General features: G+C 43.6%; 1 protein-coding gene across 3 annotated transcripts in view; it reads left to right on the top strand.

Annotated features, from left to right (window-relative positions):
* Positions 1-18,210, top strand: part of SNX16 (sorting nexin 16) — a 155,178-nt gene that overhangs the window by 110,292 nt on the left and 26,676 nt on the right. For all 3 annotated transcript variants that reach the window (XM_069220421.1, XM_069220419.1, XM_069220420.1), the window contains exon 6: positions 6,555-6,691. In XM_069220421.1, coding sequence (XP_069076522.1) covers positions 6,555-6,691 — 137 coding nt within the window. The remainder of the gene's footprint in view (positions 1-6,554; positions 6,692-18,210) is intronic.

Genomic DNA, 18,210 nt, shown 5'->3' with positions numbered 1-18,210 from the left:
TCTAAAATAACAATCTAGCACAATAAGTTAACCCAAAAAACTAGTATAACAAAGTACCATAATAAACTAACCTCAGTTAGGAAAAAATACTAAAAGTAAAAAAAGAAAATCATGTTTGTTTATCCATCAGGGTTGACAAGTACTGGCTGTAGCACTGGCTGAGGCTTAGATCAATACTTTGGCAGTTCCACATTATGTGATGACAGATATAAAAATAAAAGCTGCCCATTGCTTAACGTGGCTGGGGAGTAGTGCCCGAATATGTACCACTTCACTTCCTGAACTAACAGGATACGTTGAGATGGCAATCAGCGGCAGAGTTCCAGTGTTATAGAGAAGGATCAGGAAGTTGCCATAGTGGAACCCAGTAACAGTGTTCTAATTATTCAGAACAGCTCGGGGAAAACGCTTGCACCCAAACATGCGTCTGAGAAAAGAACTCCGCTTATCTCGTGCAAAGGCTTCAATACACTGCTGTCAACACTGATCCTCCGTAAGTGCTTGTGGTTGGCCACAGCACTCGCTGCACTCCGCGTGCAATGATCTTCAGAAAAGGCTGTGCTCAGCCGTTCTGCTCTGACTCCGCACTCTTCCTGTTGAAAAACTTTAAAGTAAGCTCTCACTTGAGCAATAATGCAAATAACACAGTAAATCTTTGGCACTTAAATATAGTTTATAAATAAGAGCACAATGAAAAAAAATAAAATGACCATACCGTCAACAAAGTTACACAATCTCTCACTAGATTGGATTCCCGCAAACAGTCCATCGCAACTGGTGATATTAAATGCCACAGGGTTCTTTAAAAGTGAGGTGGGTGTTTCCGCTCATTGCCACTTGACACAGAGTATAATGCCATCAACTGCACAGATTCCACCCGATGACACTACTGTCTTAAGGGAACATTAAATTTCCAGACGTAATCCACATCACATTAGATGCCCTAGATTGTGCACTCATTATGCACCATGCGGTATTGACAATTTTATTGATTTTGCATGCCAGAGGGTTGATCCCACAGCCTAGTGTCTACTGTACTTTAAACTGTTCAGCTTAGTTAATATTTTTTTTCCCTTTGTTATGTTCGTGCAAAACCTTTTTTTGTTTAAAAACAAAAAAACATTGTGCCCTTGATCCAGCAGTTCATTCAGTCCATCTGGATCCCATGACTTGTGAAATATTATTCCATACCCAAGTGTGCCCTGGCACACCAGCAGATCCCCAGAGCATAGAAATGTACCTCAGAAAAGGTTGCTGTAAGAACCACAGGTTTCAGTCAAACAGCTCTGTGACTTGCTTCTTTAGCTCAGTATTTACTCCCAGTGCCTGGCTGCGTCCTAATATCCTTCCTGGCAACCTTTCCTCATCTACTACCACCCCATACTTTTGCCGAATCCATATCTTGATCAGCGGGTTACCTACCATCTTTCCTCCAGCTCAATTCTTGATTGCTGATGGTATTTGTTCAGTGGCCTTCGGCGTGCTTCAGTCATGGAACCCCAAAGATTCTGCCATATCTAGTGCTAAACAGTCTCAGCCCTAGACTCCTCCACCATACAGCCTTATTGCCTCCAGCAGTCTGTCACCTGCTTCTGGCTTTACACTGTCCATTGCTGGTTTCTTCTGTCCTAAGAGGTTCTATGGCAGTCATGCTCTACGGTGCTGACCATCTAATCTCTCTATTCCAAGCCCCATTCTTTGGATTTCAAGGGCACTTTCATCGAAGAGCTACCTACAGCTTCCTTCCAGTGATCCTCCACGTGCCCTGGGACACTAGGTCAACACTTCACTGTCCAGGGGCTACAAGCCAGCCTGTTTTCTATGAAAGTATCTTAAGTTTTGAAGCACAGGCTAGAGTCACAACCTGATAGGCGATAATAGTCTTCCAATATACAAGAGTACAGATACATTTAAAGAACTCATCTGTTAGTGATGGATTAACTAAATCTGGAAAAGAATACTAAAACTTCACAGTAGCCTGCTAAAATAAATTCTAAAGAAAGTGCTCCATCCATTAACGAGAAAGGTGGATGGTCTCAGAACAATAGAATTTAAAGAGATTCTTCAATAGAATTCTTTAGACATCCTGAAGAAAGATTATCTTCCCCCATCGGAAAGAAAAGTGGCCTGTTGTAACAGGACCAGGGAAGGAAACTCTATAGTTGGAATTAGATATATCCAGAAACAAAAAAAAGAAAATGCATCAACAGATCTATTTAAAAAGAGAGATTGTAACTAATTATGGAGGTAGTAAAGCGACCCATGACCCGTAAAGATATGCCCAACTGGTTTTGGCCTTTGACAGTGCCTGTAAGTATCCCTCACACAAGCAAGCCAAGAAACGAGCACTGTATCAAAACGACTACCACCTGAAAGGAGAAAATAGTATCCTTCCAGTTTCCAATTACTAGGATTGTATTGTAAATCCTCTGCACTCAAAAATATCCAAACAGCCCTTTCCGAGCATCTATGGCTGTTCACCATGTTCCCACCCTCATCTCACAGCCACATACATATTCTGTGCCTTGGACCCTTCAACCCATCAAGCTTAGTCCTAGTATTGACGAAATTAGCAGCATGCAGCTTTACTATTAGGAGGCAGTACAGCAGGATCTATCAATGGATGCATGTGATGTTTTCGATTATGTGAATTGCACACTAGTTTATATATTACTGCACCTTAGTATTTGGTGGCAGCCCACTGACGTTAAGTGCCAGTGCATGTCAAGTATTTGAGATCCTGACCAGTCAGGTTGGGGTAGAGTTTCATTTCTCATAGGTACTTCTGAGAAGTTAGTAGTAAGCAGTATGTAAGATAAATTAAACTGGTGAGTTTAGAATGATAGTGTCCCAATTTGGGGGCATTTCTCAATACTTACTCTCCCTTAAATCCCTCCTCGCCCAGGTTTCATACCACCTGATTCAGTGCTCTTCCTTTTTGTGGAGGCCACATTGCAAATATCCAGCACTGTTCACACCCTCCACTCATGGGCACTGGAGAGGAAAGGTGATGGAAGGACACCACCTCAGAAAAGCTAGATTTTAGGTATCCCGTAGGTCATCTAGCAGAAAGTGTAAACTTCATTTGCTTTACTGTCACCTCAGGGAGACTGGCTGTCAGACACTAGCCTTGATCACAAAGCAGTCCTTTGAGTACTCTCCACATTCCCTTCCTTGGTCATGAATAATTTGCAACTGTAAGACTGGGTGATTTGGATGTCACTTTACTTCTAGTCTTCTAGGCAAGGAATATAGATCCTCTGAGGTTTCAGAACCAGTTCAGTTTGGTTCTCTTTCAAATGTGATTTTCAGGCTACTCTTCAGATAAAACCTTTCTGCAAAGTGATGATTAATATCAAATAGCAATGGGGCTTGTTCTAAGCAGGAGTATCCGAAACATGAGCACAATAAAGTGTGGATTCTCTCCACCTGAATAACATCAGTGTTCCTGGAGCAGCAAAAAAGATATTCAAAAGTGCAAGTCCTGTCAAAAAACTTCCTTCACTTAAACCTCAGAAACAGTTCAACCCCTTACCCCACCTAGCTACCGAACGACAAAGTTCAGTCATTTGCTAACCAGACCCTCATGCAATTTGATCTGTAGTTCATTGTCTAGATCTCGACAGGAACGCAGGCAGTATAATTCCACTGTCTAAGGGAAGCTGCCCTACTCCATCCTGTGCCATGCTAAACCAGAGCATCCAAACTGGATCCCACTGGCCCCAGTCAATCAACCAGTCCAGTCAATCAGTTAGTTTTTATTTAGTTATAAAACCATTAAAGCATGCACATAAAATAGCAAAAAGCAGTTGCGCCCCTCCTAGTCACAGGACAGGTGCTGGACCTGGACCTCGGATTGTCAATATATGGTTTGGGCCTCTGTGCACAGATATAACTTACCGTGCCACCAGGGCCAAAATGTCAGGATACTAGTATCCATATGCAGTTGGTCACAGGACACCATATGCAGAAGGTATTTCCATCCCAACCCCCATGTCCTTACTTCCCTACTGCATGTTTGTGCACAACTTGTTCTAACCTATTTCAATGTGTATTTGATTGTTCTTCCATCAAATTAATGAATTAATTAAGATGTCGTGGTGTCCTGATACTGGGCTTGACCAGCTGAGTTCAAATAACAAAGCCTTCCAATGCAAGGAAATGGAGGAGTGGTGATTGAAGCCCAGCTAAAATTATACCCACATTCTCAAATAACAAGGAATACCCAGAAAAACTGAATTGTCTTTGGGGAACATTTCATGTAGAAGAAACAAACGGAAGTGTCTGTAGAAATTTTGGGTGAGGGAGAGCAGTTGTTCAAAGAGAAGTTTATATTCTGAAGAGAGTTCTCTGGCTTGGGTTGGGGAGGCTGTAGAGCACACCTCCATCCTAGTTCCCTGTCCAGTATCCATGTCAGAGAAGCCTCCACCCACCAAGATCTTAGTTTTGTTAGAGTTAAGCAAAATAACATCATCCCTTATCCAGATGGTTACCTCAAGTTTAAATTAGTGAAAGTTGAGCCACCCAGGTGCCTGATGATAATTTCTATATTGCAGATGTAAATGAGAAATTGATGTCAAATGAGCGTGTGAGATTGTCCCAATGAGCTACATATATTTTGACAACTATGATGCTCAGAGTGCCCAGATGCATGCAGCAAGATAAAGTAGAGCGAAAGATGTGTATGAATTTCTTGCAAGCAGTCCAGTTGAAAGGCATACTTCAAAGGAAATGCTTCTCTGAGTGTTATTTAAGCAAAATGGGATGAGACTTTGCCAGAAGTGGTGCCTAAATAAATCACATCATTAGTCACACTACTATTTTTGATGATGATAGAGAGCTGAGAGTTCACCTTGATTCAAAGTATTTGGTGGAAAGAAAAAGACGCAAGGTAGTTCTGAAGTTGCTTTGAACAGCCGGATTGCAGACCGCTTTTTAAGCACAAAGGACCACTAAAGTCAATTTTCAAACTGGGGTAGCTGGTAGTCATTTTACTTTTTTGCTCATACAATGCATGCTGTTGAAATTTAGCAGGTTATAATGCCATGCGTTCAAACTGCTATGTCCAAGTAGGGCCTTAGTAAGTTACCTCTAATTCTAGATAAAGTTCCTCATTTCCAGTCCCTAGTGTAGTACACATATTTCTGGCCTGGAATTACACCTACCTCTGGCCTTAGTGTCCCATGCTCAGTTGAGCTTAGTTCCCATATGCCCACTACATCCCAGTGCCCATCTAAAGTCTTAGTAACCTAAACCCATCTCTAGGTTTAATAATCCTTTCCCAGTGTCCTAAATCCTACTCTGGCACTAGTATTTCACCCCCAACTCTGGCCATGTTTAATTTTGGCCTTATCTATTTCCAGTTCTGCCCTTAATGCCTTACTCAGCTCCAGTGCTAGCCCAAATGCCACATTTGTAGGGGTGAGCTTAAAGCGCTCCGTCCTGTGTTGTAATCTGTCTTTGGGCTTCTAACCACACCCATGTTACGTCACTCACTTTCATTGATTTGTGGGCTTGTCTTTTTAAATCTGCTTGCTTTTATTAGTGAAAGACATGCATGTGTCATGCCTTTTCCGGTGTTTAGCCCTCCTCGAGCGCACTGACCCACTACTGAAACCATACGAGGCTCGATGTTTTCCGTCCGGTTTCTGGACTACTTTTTCTCTTTAATTAGCAGCGCGATCTCAGTGGCCAGTAGTCGAGTACTTTGTATAACATCGATCCTCTTACATAGGTAATTGCACTTTTGCCGGTTACATGGATAATTGCACTTTTGCCGATAGGTTGCACTGAGTGAACTTTTATTTGCCTTTGTGTGTCTGCTTTGTGCTGATGGCGGCTTTCAGCTCGCTTATCTGAAACTTCTACTTTTCAGTTTATATGGCAAGAAAAGTCCCGTTAGTTAGGTGAAACTGTTTTACTTTTCATTTTCGATTTATGTGGCAAGAAAAATCCGGTTAGGAGTTTACAATGCTAAAAGCTCTAACTCGAGCAAACGCGAGACCCACTGCATTGCAAATGCTTGTTTAATTCTTGTTTCTGGTCATAGTGTTTTACTCTCAACGTTCCATTCCGAATTCTGTCGTAGTACTTTTTCCAATTCTGGCCAAAGTGCCACAGCTCCAATAAAGGGCTTATCGCCTGTTTTTACTTTTGATCTTATGTTGTCTTCAGTTGTGGCCTTCGTACCCCAGTCCTACATTCCCTATTCTTCCCACCTCTTTACCTAAATCACAAGAGTCTTCTTTGTTTAATTTTTTTGTACCAAATTCCCCACTTTATCTTTGCCTACCTTGAGCGTTATTGTATAAATGTATATTCATTACATTTTGTTTACTGTCTATGAAAGGCCTGCAGACAAAAAGCAAATGACTAGACTTGACAGGATGATCTTAAGTTTCAAAACACATCCAGCACAATACGAGCAACATGAAATTATGACTCTTGTTGAAGGTAGCAGGAGAAACTTTTCTGCAGTATGTAGCGATGTCATAGCTGTACACTTGGCCGCTGAGTATAATGTAATATCAACAATACTTTTCATTTTTTCATAGGCCTTTTGTGAAACCTTGGAGGAAACAAATTACAGATTGCATAAAGATGTAATTGAGAAGCAAAAAGATCTGGAAGCACTCAGGAAATTGTTAAATGAGAAACAAATGCACATAGAGGTTTTAGAAAATCAAATAAGGTAAGTATAACAGATTGTTGAAAACAATTAAAAAATATGTAAGTATCCGTATTTTTGTAAAAATGCATTTTGAGAATTCTTGCAAAACACAGAAGTTATCAGTCTATGATAGCTCTTTCACACTTCAGACACCTAATTCCTATTTATAAACCTGGATACAAGTAGTTTGGTTTAATTTCACAACCATTTCTAAACTAAATCAAATTAGTATAACCTCCCGTAGCTGAGACTCTCATGATTAGTCCTTTGATTCATGGCTCCCATAGAGTTTAATTTTTGTCAGTCGTGCCGGAGCTCTGCACCAGCATTTAATATTTAACCCTGGCACTTTTTTGTGACAATTTCACGTAATGCCACTTTCTGCCTATTTTCAGCAGAATACATTAGTTTAGCAATGTAGTAGACATTAAAAATGATGTTAGTAGTGGGTCCAGACCATTGGTAATATTTGGCAGCACTGACGGGCAGTGGGTGGGGCAGGCTGCATCGTCCTCCTAAGCAACGCATTGGTTCCTTTCACTTACGTTTTTGTAAATTAATGACTGTTCTCCACAAATGTTTTGGGACCTCTATTGAGTCCAGATCGCAGCCTACTTTCAACTGTCTATTATCTAGTATAGTATTTTATAAGACTAAATGTAGTGAACTATGTTTGGGAGGACATATATGTCCTGATTATGAGCAGGGCATATTTAAGTGCAACAATACTGGGTGGCCTGAATTTAACATTCCAAACAGTATTTCTGGACTTAAACTTGCCTATTATGGTAGTATGAGGTAATCTCCTGGCTTATGGGAATAACCCTATGGGCTCGGTTTTCCAGGTGAAATTCTACACAGATTTCCCTTTTCCATGGGTTTCACGATTTAATTTATCACCTGCTTTGAGCAGGTGGTAAATAAGCGAGGGGTTGGGCGGAGTCCAGGGACGAGGTCGGTCCGTATTTTCTGCTAGTGCCAAATCACTTATGTTTGCCGGATTTACCTATTGTTAAATCTGGTGTGGGTAGTTAGAATTGGGCAGAGCGGTATTCCGCCCTGTATACTGCAACTTGTATTCAGATCCATAATGCCTCTGAAGCGATTGTAAATTGCCTGATATTTTGGTGGCTGATTTTAATGCTGAGATCTACTTTACAGAGCTACAGATTCCAAACCATACGGTTTGATGCTCTATCGTTCTCCTTTATTTTACGTGGCTAAAGATGCATGATTAGTGCCCTCGAGAAAGACGATCCAGTGGCGACTTTGAGACTATCAACTATCACTTGCATAATGAAAGATATCCCTATTATTTTTTTTAAGTGTTGATGAGTGCAAGTGACAACATTCACTTTGAAAATTGCATCCAGTGTGCGCTTTAAGTCCAACTAGATTTGGCCATTCAAAGCCTTTATGTATCTAATAAACCTCTACCTTGCAAATTGTAGTGAGGGTTGGTCCTGTTCTCACTTCTGGCTCTCATACAGTGATTAGAATCATAATTTTTCTGATTTTTTTTAAAACAGTTTGTCTTCATCTAATAAATTAGAATAGCTTGCATGTGATTGCCTGCATTGCTTGCTTTTCCTCACATGCTAGGTTCTGTTCTGTTTGTTTCTTACTCTGATGGACACATAAAATAATATCAGCCCTAGCTAACGTGTGAAACTAAGAAGATCATTTTTCCTCTGACCTTTAGATTACTGCAATATCGCCTCCTTGGAATTTTCATATAAACAGCTTGAGACATAACAAAGAATTCGTAATCGGACGGATATTGCAGTTGACTGAAAACGAAAAACCATAAATTGAAGTCTTACTTCTAGTAGAACATAGGGTCACATTTAAAACATTATGCATAATTTACAGGGCCTTCTGGGGGAAGAACCAGTAATAATTCTTAAAACGGCTGCTTATGTATCATGACCAGTAGTCTTGGATCCAGTTGAGCCTTTGGGTCTTGCTAATTGATAATAGATGAACAATTGTTAATGAAGATCCATCGGGACAAATATTTTATAGTATGGAATACTTTTACACAATTCTTGAGGGCATAAGTAAACGATCTATGGTTCAGGAAAAGGCTTGAAACTGCCCTATTGTAAAATCTCATTATTCTAACGTGGGAGCAAGAGAGTCCTCCCATTTGTTCAGTCACCTCACGCCTAGACGAGGCTCCTGCTTTCCTAGTGTGTCTTTCTAGCATAGGCTATTATCATGCCATTGATCTGCCAGCTCTGAGTTCAGGATGCAAAATTCCTCTTTATTGGCCAATGCCTCCACTATTGTTGTTGACTCTCTGGAAAGATCCAGTGTTGATTGATCCACAATCTAGCCGTATGCTTAATTTTGAGGGGAAAGGCAAGCTATGGGTTTGAAAGTGCAAAACAATACAATACTGCTTTATGAGCATGACTAAGCATTCAGGTAACACCATTGCTGGTTCTTCACACATCAACAATTAATCACATCCCCCTAGATTCATAGTCACACAGTGATTATTGTCAAAAGGGTAAACCTTTAACATAGCAGATAACTCTTAAAGCTTAAAGCTAACCTTAAGATAAATGCTGCAAGTACAAGATGGAAGACTCCAGTTCACAAGCTTCGCCCCGGAAACTTTTATTCATGTAAGTTCATACACAATGACAAACCAGCGCAACAGCGACTGTAAATACTGCAGTTAGCTACTTCTCCATATATATCTGCATAAGATGCATCAAATTACAAAATCGTTTAAAACAGAGGGATTTATGGGTCAACATTAGTGATAAGCAATGGCAATATTGCTGCTCAGTCATAAAGACACTTTAGTTGAACAGCAGGCATAGACTGAGACACTTCAAATACATTAATCAGGTATATTATACCCTGGCTAGACTTATTCTATAGGGTTGCACAATAGTGCAGGCTGTGTGCGCTTTGGGGTAAAAAAATAGGCTGGCTTTGTGCATTTGGCTTGACATTGTCCAAGACTGCAGAAATTATGGCTGACGGTATCCTGGGAACTTGAGGTCATCACGGCTGAAACAATGGAGCTGGTGCCTTTGCTGGCACTACTGGGATATGGCAGAGGGGTGCGGAGCAAAATACGTCGACTAGTAGCGATAGCCTTATTGCCTGCTTAGCATAGGATTGCAATGTATTGGTCCGCTACCATTGATTAAGGAATGGCACAATGACATGGCATACAGCAGCACACAATCAGACACTTACCAGGAACTACTCCCAGGATGTAGCCAACCAATAGATATTTGGGGGGCATTACCAAGCTCACTTATTGGAGTCTGAACAGAGGAAGAAGCTGAAGGGGAAATAGGGAATGGGACAGTAGGGTAGATTGGACCCTCGGGATGCACCATTGTAAGATTTCATACCTGGAGTCGAAGCCTGCCTTCTAAGATGCCCCTGCTCTGCATGCCTCAGATGTTTCCTATATCAAGGGGTGCGAGAGCTGGATGTGAGGGCTGGTCTTCACGGTTGCTGTTAAGATGTAGTATTTCTATAATTCTAAATGTGATATAAAAAATGTACCTTACAATTTTAAACCAGCCCTCAGGCAGTCACCCTGTACACAGGAATAATGTTTTCTCTCTGACAGCGTAGCATACCTGTTTATATATGCAACTACACTGCTGTAAAGTAAGTTGACTTACTCTGTTGAAAATACAAAATAAAGTTTAAAAAAAAAAAAAAATACAAAATCCTGATACTTGAAGTTATTTGAATATGTCTCACCCGGAACACATTTAGTAAACATCTACACAATGAAACATTCATGCTTCAGGCCAAAGACAAAAGCTTATCAGCCTTTACGGAGAACTTCCACAAGCATTAAGTGAACCCACAGTTCTGTTTGCATTCTGGGATCCTATCAGTCATAGATCTCTAGAACCACACAAATGCCGGGCTCTAGAATGATTACATCTTTGAAATCCAAGTTCAAGAATGCATCAGCTTGGGCCACCTCCCCAAGATCAAGGCATCCCAGAAGCCTTATTGTGACTCCAGAGTACATTCCCTGCACATTCCTTATGTAGTATGTTGCCCCATTGAACGTTTTCTGCCTGAGCCTGAATTGCTACTTAACGACCCCCCTTTATTTTTACTATTCCCTCTCCAGCATAAGCAAAAGTAGAGCTATTGTGTTGTTAATCCTAAACATTTGCCAACCTTGTGCATTTTATTTTGTCCTCATTGCCTTTTTTTTTTGCCCTAATCCATTTGGTCATACTGAGGTTTCAAGGACTGACCCAACTAAAAGAAATATGAAGACTAGAGGAGGGCTGCCATTTTAAAGGTTAATCTGAATTTAGGGTTGCAGTTTGTGAGAGAAAACCTGCACCTGGATTCAGTATTCAGCCACATGCTTAACTCTATACAACACTGATCTTGATCCTTGCAAAGTATTAGTTTGAGCAAAAAATACAAATCAGAAGTCGAACAATGGAAAATGTTAAGGAGGAGTTTGCAAAATCATTTTCCTGACATTGGCTCCACCATTGCACCATAAATCTGTGCTCTCCTGTTCCTTGGTAACTCTAAAATAGGTGTTGCTGTTTCCCAATTCAATGGTGCACTGTATAACACATTTGAAATGAAAAAATGTTGATTAGGCCCTGTTAGCTTTTCAGCCTATGTCCTGCAGGCACTTCCATTTGCAGCAGTGCCCATAAATCCAATGAGGTGATCAGCTCTGTGCAGCAAACGTGCCTGTTGATATGCCATAGTTCAATCAATCAATCAATCAAGGATTTATAGAGCGCACTAATCACCTGTTAGGGTCTCTAGGCGCTGGTGGGGGGGGGGGGTTGGGAGCTACTGGTCGTAGAGCCATGTCTTGAGGTGTTTCCTGAATGTCAAGAGGTCTTGGGTCTGGCAAAGGTGGAGCGGTAGGGAGTTCCAGGTCTTGGCGGCTAGGTGAGAGAAGGATCTTCCTCCGGTAGTGGTGCGGCAGATGCGGGGGATGGAGGCGAGGGCGAGGCTGGCGGAACGAAGATTGCGGGTGGGGGTGTGGAAGGTGAGTCTGTCATTGAGGTAGGCTCGGCCTGTGTTGTGGAGGGCCTTGTGTACGTGGATGAGGAGTTTGAAGGTGATCCTCTTTCAAACTGGTATCCAGTGAAGGTCTCTGAGGTGGGGGGAAATGTGGTCACGACGTGGGATGACCAGAATGAGGCAGGCGAATGCGTTCTGGATTCTTTGTAGTTTTGTTAGGAGTTTGGTTGTTATTCCTGCATATAGGGCGTTTCCGTAGTCCAATCGGCTGCTGACCAGAGCGTGGGTGACAGTTTTTCTGGTGTTGACGGGAATCCACTTGAAGATTTTGCGGAGCATGCGGAGAGTGATGTAGCAGGAAGAGGAGATGGCATTGACCTGCTGAGTCATGCTGAGTGTGGAGTCCAAGATGAAGCCTAGGTTCCGTGCGTGGGTGGTGGGTGAGGGTGCGATTCCTAAGGAGGTGGGCCACCAGGAGTCATTCCAAGTTGAGGGGTTGGTGCCAAAGATGAGGATTTCTGTCTTGTCTGTGTTTACCTTGAGGTGGCTTGATTCCATCCAGCTGGCGATGGCATGAAGTCTGTTGTGGAGGTTGTTCTTTGCAGTTGTAGGGTCTTTCGTGAGGGAGAGGATGAGCTGACTGTCGTCTGCGTAGGAAACTATGTTGATGTGTTGGGTTTGTGTGATGTTGGCGAGGGGGGCCATGTAAACGTTGAAGAGCGTGGGGCTGAGCGAAGATCCTTGGGGAACGCCACAGATGATTCTGGAAGCTTCTGACAGTAACTGTGGGAGGCGGACTCTCTGGGTTCTGCCTGAGAGAAATGACGAGATCCAGTCGAGTGCCTTGTCGCGGATTCCAGCGCTGTGTAGGCGTGTGCGGAGAGTGTGATGACATACCGTGTCGAAAGCTGCAGAGAGGTCCAGGAGGATGAGTACTGCTGTTTCTCCTTTGTCGAGCATGGTCCTAATGTCGTCTGTGGCAGCAATGAGTGCAGTCTCAGTGCTGTGGTTTCTGCGGAATCCGGATTGAGAGGTGTTGAGTACCTTGCTGTCTTCCAGGAACCGGGATAGTTGGCTGTTTACAATTTTTTCGATGGCCTTGGCTGGGAAGGGCAGGAGGGAGATCGGCCGGTAGTTCTTGGGGTCGTCTGGGTCTGCCTCTGGTTTCTTTAGCAGGGCATTGATTTCTGCGTGCTTCCATCTTTCTGGGAAGGTGGTTGACTCGAAGGAGCTGTTGATGGTTTTGCAGAGGTGGGGGGCGATGTTGATGTTTGGTGTGGGCAGGTGTCCGATGGTGATCCGGAGTGGATGGAGGCCATGGTGGTGGCGGTGTCCTCTATGTTGACGGGGGTCTAGGTGGATGAGGTGGGTGTTGCTTGGAGCTTTGGGTTCTTGGGTGTTTGTAGTCAGCTGGTGGGTCTGGGGTTTGAAGCTATTGTGGATTTCTTCTATCTTACGACAGAAGTGGGTTGCCAGTGAGTTTCAGAACTCCTGTGATGGCAGGGGTTCGTTGGAGCAGGTCCTGGGGGTGGAGAGCTCATTGACGATGCCGAAGAGCTCTTTACTGTTGTGAGCATTGGCGTTGATGCGGTTTTTGAAGTGGGTCCTTTAGGTGGTGCTGATCAGTTGGTGATGTTTGCGTAGGGCATCCTTGAAAGCGATGTGGTTGGAGTTGGTAGGGTCAAGGTGCCAGGTTTTTTCCATTCTGCGACATAGCCGTTTGGATTACTGTAGTTCTGGGGTGAACCAGCTGGCCTAGATTCTGTGGGAGGTGTTTGGGTTTTTTTGAGCGGTGCGAGGGTGTTTGGCACAATCTTCTATCCAGCGATGCAGGTTGGTGGTGGCTATGTTGGGGTCTGGGATCTCAGGGGGTGGGGCCCGGGCGAGAGTGGAGATCAGTTGACCCGTTGATATTTTGCTCCAGTTGCGTCGGGGGTTGTGTGCGGTGGTGGTGAGTGACTGTTTTTTGGTAGGAGAAGTGGATGCAGCGGTGGTCTGTCCAACTGAGTTCGGTGGTGTGGCTGAAAGAGACGTGGTTGCTGGCTGAGAAGATGGGGTCGAGTGTGTGGCCTGCGGAGTGGGTGGGTGTAGTGACAAGTTGCTTGAGGCCGAAGTTGCCGAGGTTGTTGATTAGGTTGGTGGTGTTGATATTGTCGTTATTTTCCAGGTGGAAGTTTAGGTCACCAAGGAGGATGTTGTCTGTTGAGGCAAGGGCTTGGGAGCTGATGGCGTCGGCGATGTCGTCACAGAACTGCGGTCTGGATCCAGGGGGTCTGTAGACCAGTGTTCCTCTGAGTGTGTTGTTGGCGTCTATGTGGATTTTGAAGTGGAGGTGCTCGGCGGAGTTGATGGTGTCGTGGGAGTTGGTGGAGACTCTTATGGTGTTTTTGTGGACTAAGGCGATTCCTCCTCCTGGTCTGTTGATTCTGTCTTTTCTGGTGATCTTGTAGTTTTCTTGTATGGCTATGGCTACGTCTGGTTCTGAGGCCGAATTCATCCAGGTTTCGGAGAGGAATGCGACGTCGGGCAAGTATGTGGTCAGGAGGTCCCAGGGTTCAATTGCATGTTTGTGGACGGAGCGGGTGTTCAGTAGAATGCATCTTAGGCAGTTGTCTGTTTTGATTTGGAGTTTGGAGGTTAGGTTGCAGGTGAAATTGCAGGCTTTGCAGGAGAAGGGTCCTTTGGTGCGTGTCGGTGTGGACTGGAAGCAGATGGAGGAGCGTCCTGGATAAAGGGCGTGGAGTTCGTTGGCAGTGTAAAGGTGTTTGGTGGCGTGGGAGCGTGTTGGCCAGGGGGTCTGGTGCTGGGTGCGGTCTTGGCACGGACAGGCGCAGACGGGCTTGCCTTTGGCACGCATTCGGTGCGCCAGCTGCGCGTCAGCGCTGCGGCTGGCATAAGAGGGGAGGTGGAAGGGAGTGGCAGGTAGGAGGAGGGAGGGAAACCTCCAATGGGAGTGCGGGGTGGGGGCAGCAGGAGTCAGGAGTGGGAAGAGCTCTGAGGAGGAGGGAAGGGGCGGGGCCTTCCGGGAGAGGAGAAGCCAAGAAGCCCAAACAAGCCCAAAACAATGGCAGCACTTAACGGAGCAGTGGTGAGGAGGAAGTGACCTGCCTTCAAGGATGCAGGGTCAGAGGTCGGTGTAAAATTGAGTGATTAGTTTCCTAATTTTTAAGTGGAGCATTTGAGGCCTTTTGTATATACTTTGGTATATACTTCTTTGTGGACTTCAGGCCCACCCACTGCCTCTCATTAGTTTGTCAGTGTCCTTTAAATATCCTTGCTTCTAAGTGGTTAATCTTTTCTACTTGTCTCACCTTTTCTTCCTTTGTCTACTCCCACGGAGCATGTCTCCAGTACTTGTACCCTATCATCTGTGTCAGGAACAGTTTTTTTCCTTGTTGCTCTGGGTGCTTTTTAGGGTTCAGCTGCTTCGCATGTGCTTGTGCATGTGTTTCACTTGCAAGACGCTTTAGGAGTTAGAAAAGGCCTCAGAGCCCCACCCACGTCACGTCAGTGTCTTTCATTGGTTTGTGGGCTTGCCTGTTAAAATCTGCTTGCTTTCATTAGTGGAAGGCATGCATAGGTCATGCCTTTTCCTGTGGTTAGCCCTCCTCGAGCGCAGCGATCTAGTACTGAAAACATGCGAGGCTCGCTGTTTCCCGTCAGGTTTGTGGACTACTTTTTATCTTTTATTCACAGCGAGATCTCGCTTGGCAGAAGTCGAGTGTTTTGCATAATATCGACCGTGTTACATAGTTAATTGCACATTTGCGGTTGCGTAGATAATTGCACTTTTGCTGATAGGTTTCATTACGAGTGAACTGTAGCAGCGCGATAGCGCTGTTTTTGTCTGTTGTGTGTGTGCATTTCCTCATATCTCCGTTTACTTGATCTCGTTTCAGTCGTGCGTATTTAGCACCACATGGGACCCTTTTTGATACATCACTAGTAATTTCCTGCTACCGCCGTTTAATCTTTTCCAGTTTATTTACTAGGAAATCACTTACTCTCTTATTTATTGAGGGGAAATGCACACAGTTATGTACCAGGTATTTTTGTTTCAGAACAGCTGTTAAGTTTCCAAGCACTGTCGCTGAATAACTCTAGAAATAACATGATAGTTTAAAGGTAGTTATACATTCGGTTCAATTAATGTACTTTGACAGGCTGCGTTTTTTATCGTCTGTATTGAAATCTGGCATTGTTCCCTTTGTCCTTAATGCTGCATTGTTAAACAGCCGTTTGACATGAAAATGAGGAACATGTTCTAAAAATCCGAGGCATTTACAGCGCTAAATTTGAATATATAGTGGCTGGTTTTGTGCATACTTTATAGTCTCTGTCAGGTTAGTTTATCGCGTTGGTCCAGTGGTTTTAGAGCAGGCCTTGGATTCACTGAAACTGGAAGGGAAAGCGTGTTGGAAGGGTTTGGTTGGGTAGTATTGTATTGAAATTATACAATACCTTGCGTACCCCGTGCAGGGCCAGATTTGCTTTTTCAACCGTTGAGCAAGTAGCTGCTTTCTATGTGGAAACAAATTACTGTTGATGATGCTGATGTGCCCTGAATTTTCCTCAGCTCCTTGTGCCCGCTGTTAGGTTTTTGATGGAAAGTGTGTTGGTTGCAGGTATTCCTGCCTGGCAGAACATTGGTTCTTGTGCTCGATGGTTTGAAAGTTGTATAGAAGTGTTAAAGTAGGTAATTATGTATTTGCAAATGATGTTTTTCCCAGGCACTTAACTTTGTCTCGGCTACAAACACTTGTAGTTTTTTTTTTTTTGGCAGACTTTTGTTTTCAGTACATTATATTAGTTAAGAGTGATTGGATGGCTTTGTAATCTATCTCAGATGCCTGATCTTGATGTGATAGCTTACTCTCTTTTTTTTTAGTTTGCCCCTCCCAGTCATTTTTATCCCAGTGTTCTGATTGGATGAGTTCTTTCTTCATACAGCATATTTGAAGGGACTGTTTTATTCTTTGGTGTTCAGCGCTCCAAGGCTAGTAGTACATGTTTCTCTGCAATCTCTCAATTTTTTCTCTTTTCATTTCCATATGCTTTTTTCCCGCTCTCCGCTACTTTTCTCATCTGCTGGCTCTGCAACTTTCATTTTGTTATGTATTTCCCAGAGCGTGAGTGAGCTGTAAAGAGCTTTAGTTTCCCTCACTCCCCCCCCCCCCCACACACACACACACACACAGATGCTACACCAAAATAAATCCTGTTTTTGCTGGCAGTGTGATCTATTTCATTTTTTTATTTATTGATAGAAAAGCACAGAAGCAAGGTGCTTATTCACCACGCTTTTTTTTTTTTCTCCTCCTTGATAATTCCTGCCCTGCTCCCATCCTGATGGACACGTTATATTTTTGAACAATTTTTTGTTTTGTCCCAGCAGTTGCGCAGTCCTGTTGCATTGTTTGCTTTCTTTGTTGTGCGTTGCACATGCTGCTTTTAGGTCAAGCAGAGCAGCGCACAAGCGCTGCTTTTCTGACATCATGTTATGTATCTGGGCTTTTAAGCACACCCATCGCACGCCCATCACTATCACTCTTTCATGGGCTTGTCCTTCAAATATCCTTTATTTTCGTGAGTAAATGCTTTACGTTTGTCCCTCCTTGGGGCAGTTTAGTTACCGCCTTGGACATCGCCCTGTTACATGGCTAATTGTACTTTTGCCGATATGTTTGGCTGTGAGTGAACTTCTTTTTCCTTTTGTGTGCTGATGCAGGGGTGCTTTGAATCAGCTCACTTATGTGAAACTGTATTACTTTTCATTTAAAATTTGTGTGGCAAGAAAAGTCCGGTTAGAAGTTTACAACGTTAATAGCTCTAACTCGAGCAAATGCTTGTTGTGCCTGAGGCTACATTATCTCCTCCAAGCTTGTTGGCGCTCCCCTGCGTGCCTGAAGAGTTGCTTGATTTTAACTATTTTCGTAAATCACTTCATCTGCCCGTGCTGTTCCGACCACAAACAAACACCCCTCCCACATGTCACTACTGGCATTTTATTACATCTTAAGTCTCCACGTGCCCCCCCCCCCCCCCCACTGCCCCCTCCAACCCCTTGCTGTGGGCCAAGCTAAACCTCTCCTCCCCCAACCCTGCTTTAACCATTTTTGTAGTAATTGCTTTTGTTACCACGCTCCAACAGTCCTGTCAATCTTTTTGTTTCCTAATCCTCCTTAGTATTCTTTTTGAGCTGCTAGTGCAGCTGAGACTTCAGCTGTGTTGCTAAAGAGCAGCAGGGAAGCAGCACCTTTGGTGCTTTAGACTGCAGAGCGTCATCCGTCATGTACACAATGGGCAGGTTTATGACATTAAGTTAGATGTGTCGATGAACGCTCGATTGCACTGCAGGCACGAGAAGGGATTCTTACATTTACTAAACCCATTTTGTCTCTTCGACAGCCACGAGCACTGGCACTCATAAGGTTGAGTCCAGCTAGTTTGACCCTAGTTCCATATTTCAAGTCTGCTACTGCTTTGACAGGAGGTGCGTGCTCTCACCTATCATCTCCCCAGCTTCAGTTCATGATCAGTTT

The sequence above is a fragment of the Pleurodeles waltl genome, chromosome 2_2 (assembly GCF_031143425.1).
Source record: "Pleurodeles waltl isolate 20211129_DDA chromosome 2_2, aPleWal1.hap1.20221129, whole genome shotgun sequence".
Taxonomy (NCBI): Eukaryota; Metazoa; Chordata; class Amphibia; order Caudata; family Salamandridae; genus Pleurodeles; species Pleurodeles waltl.
This window is presented reverse-complemented; position numbering and strand designations above follow the sequence as displayed.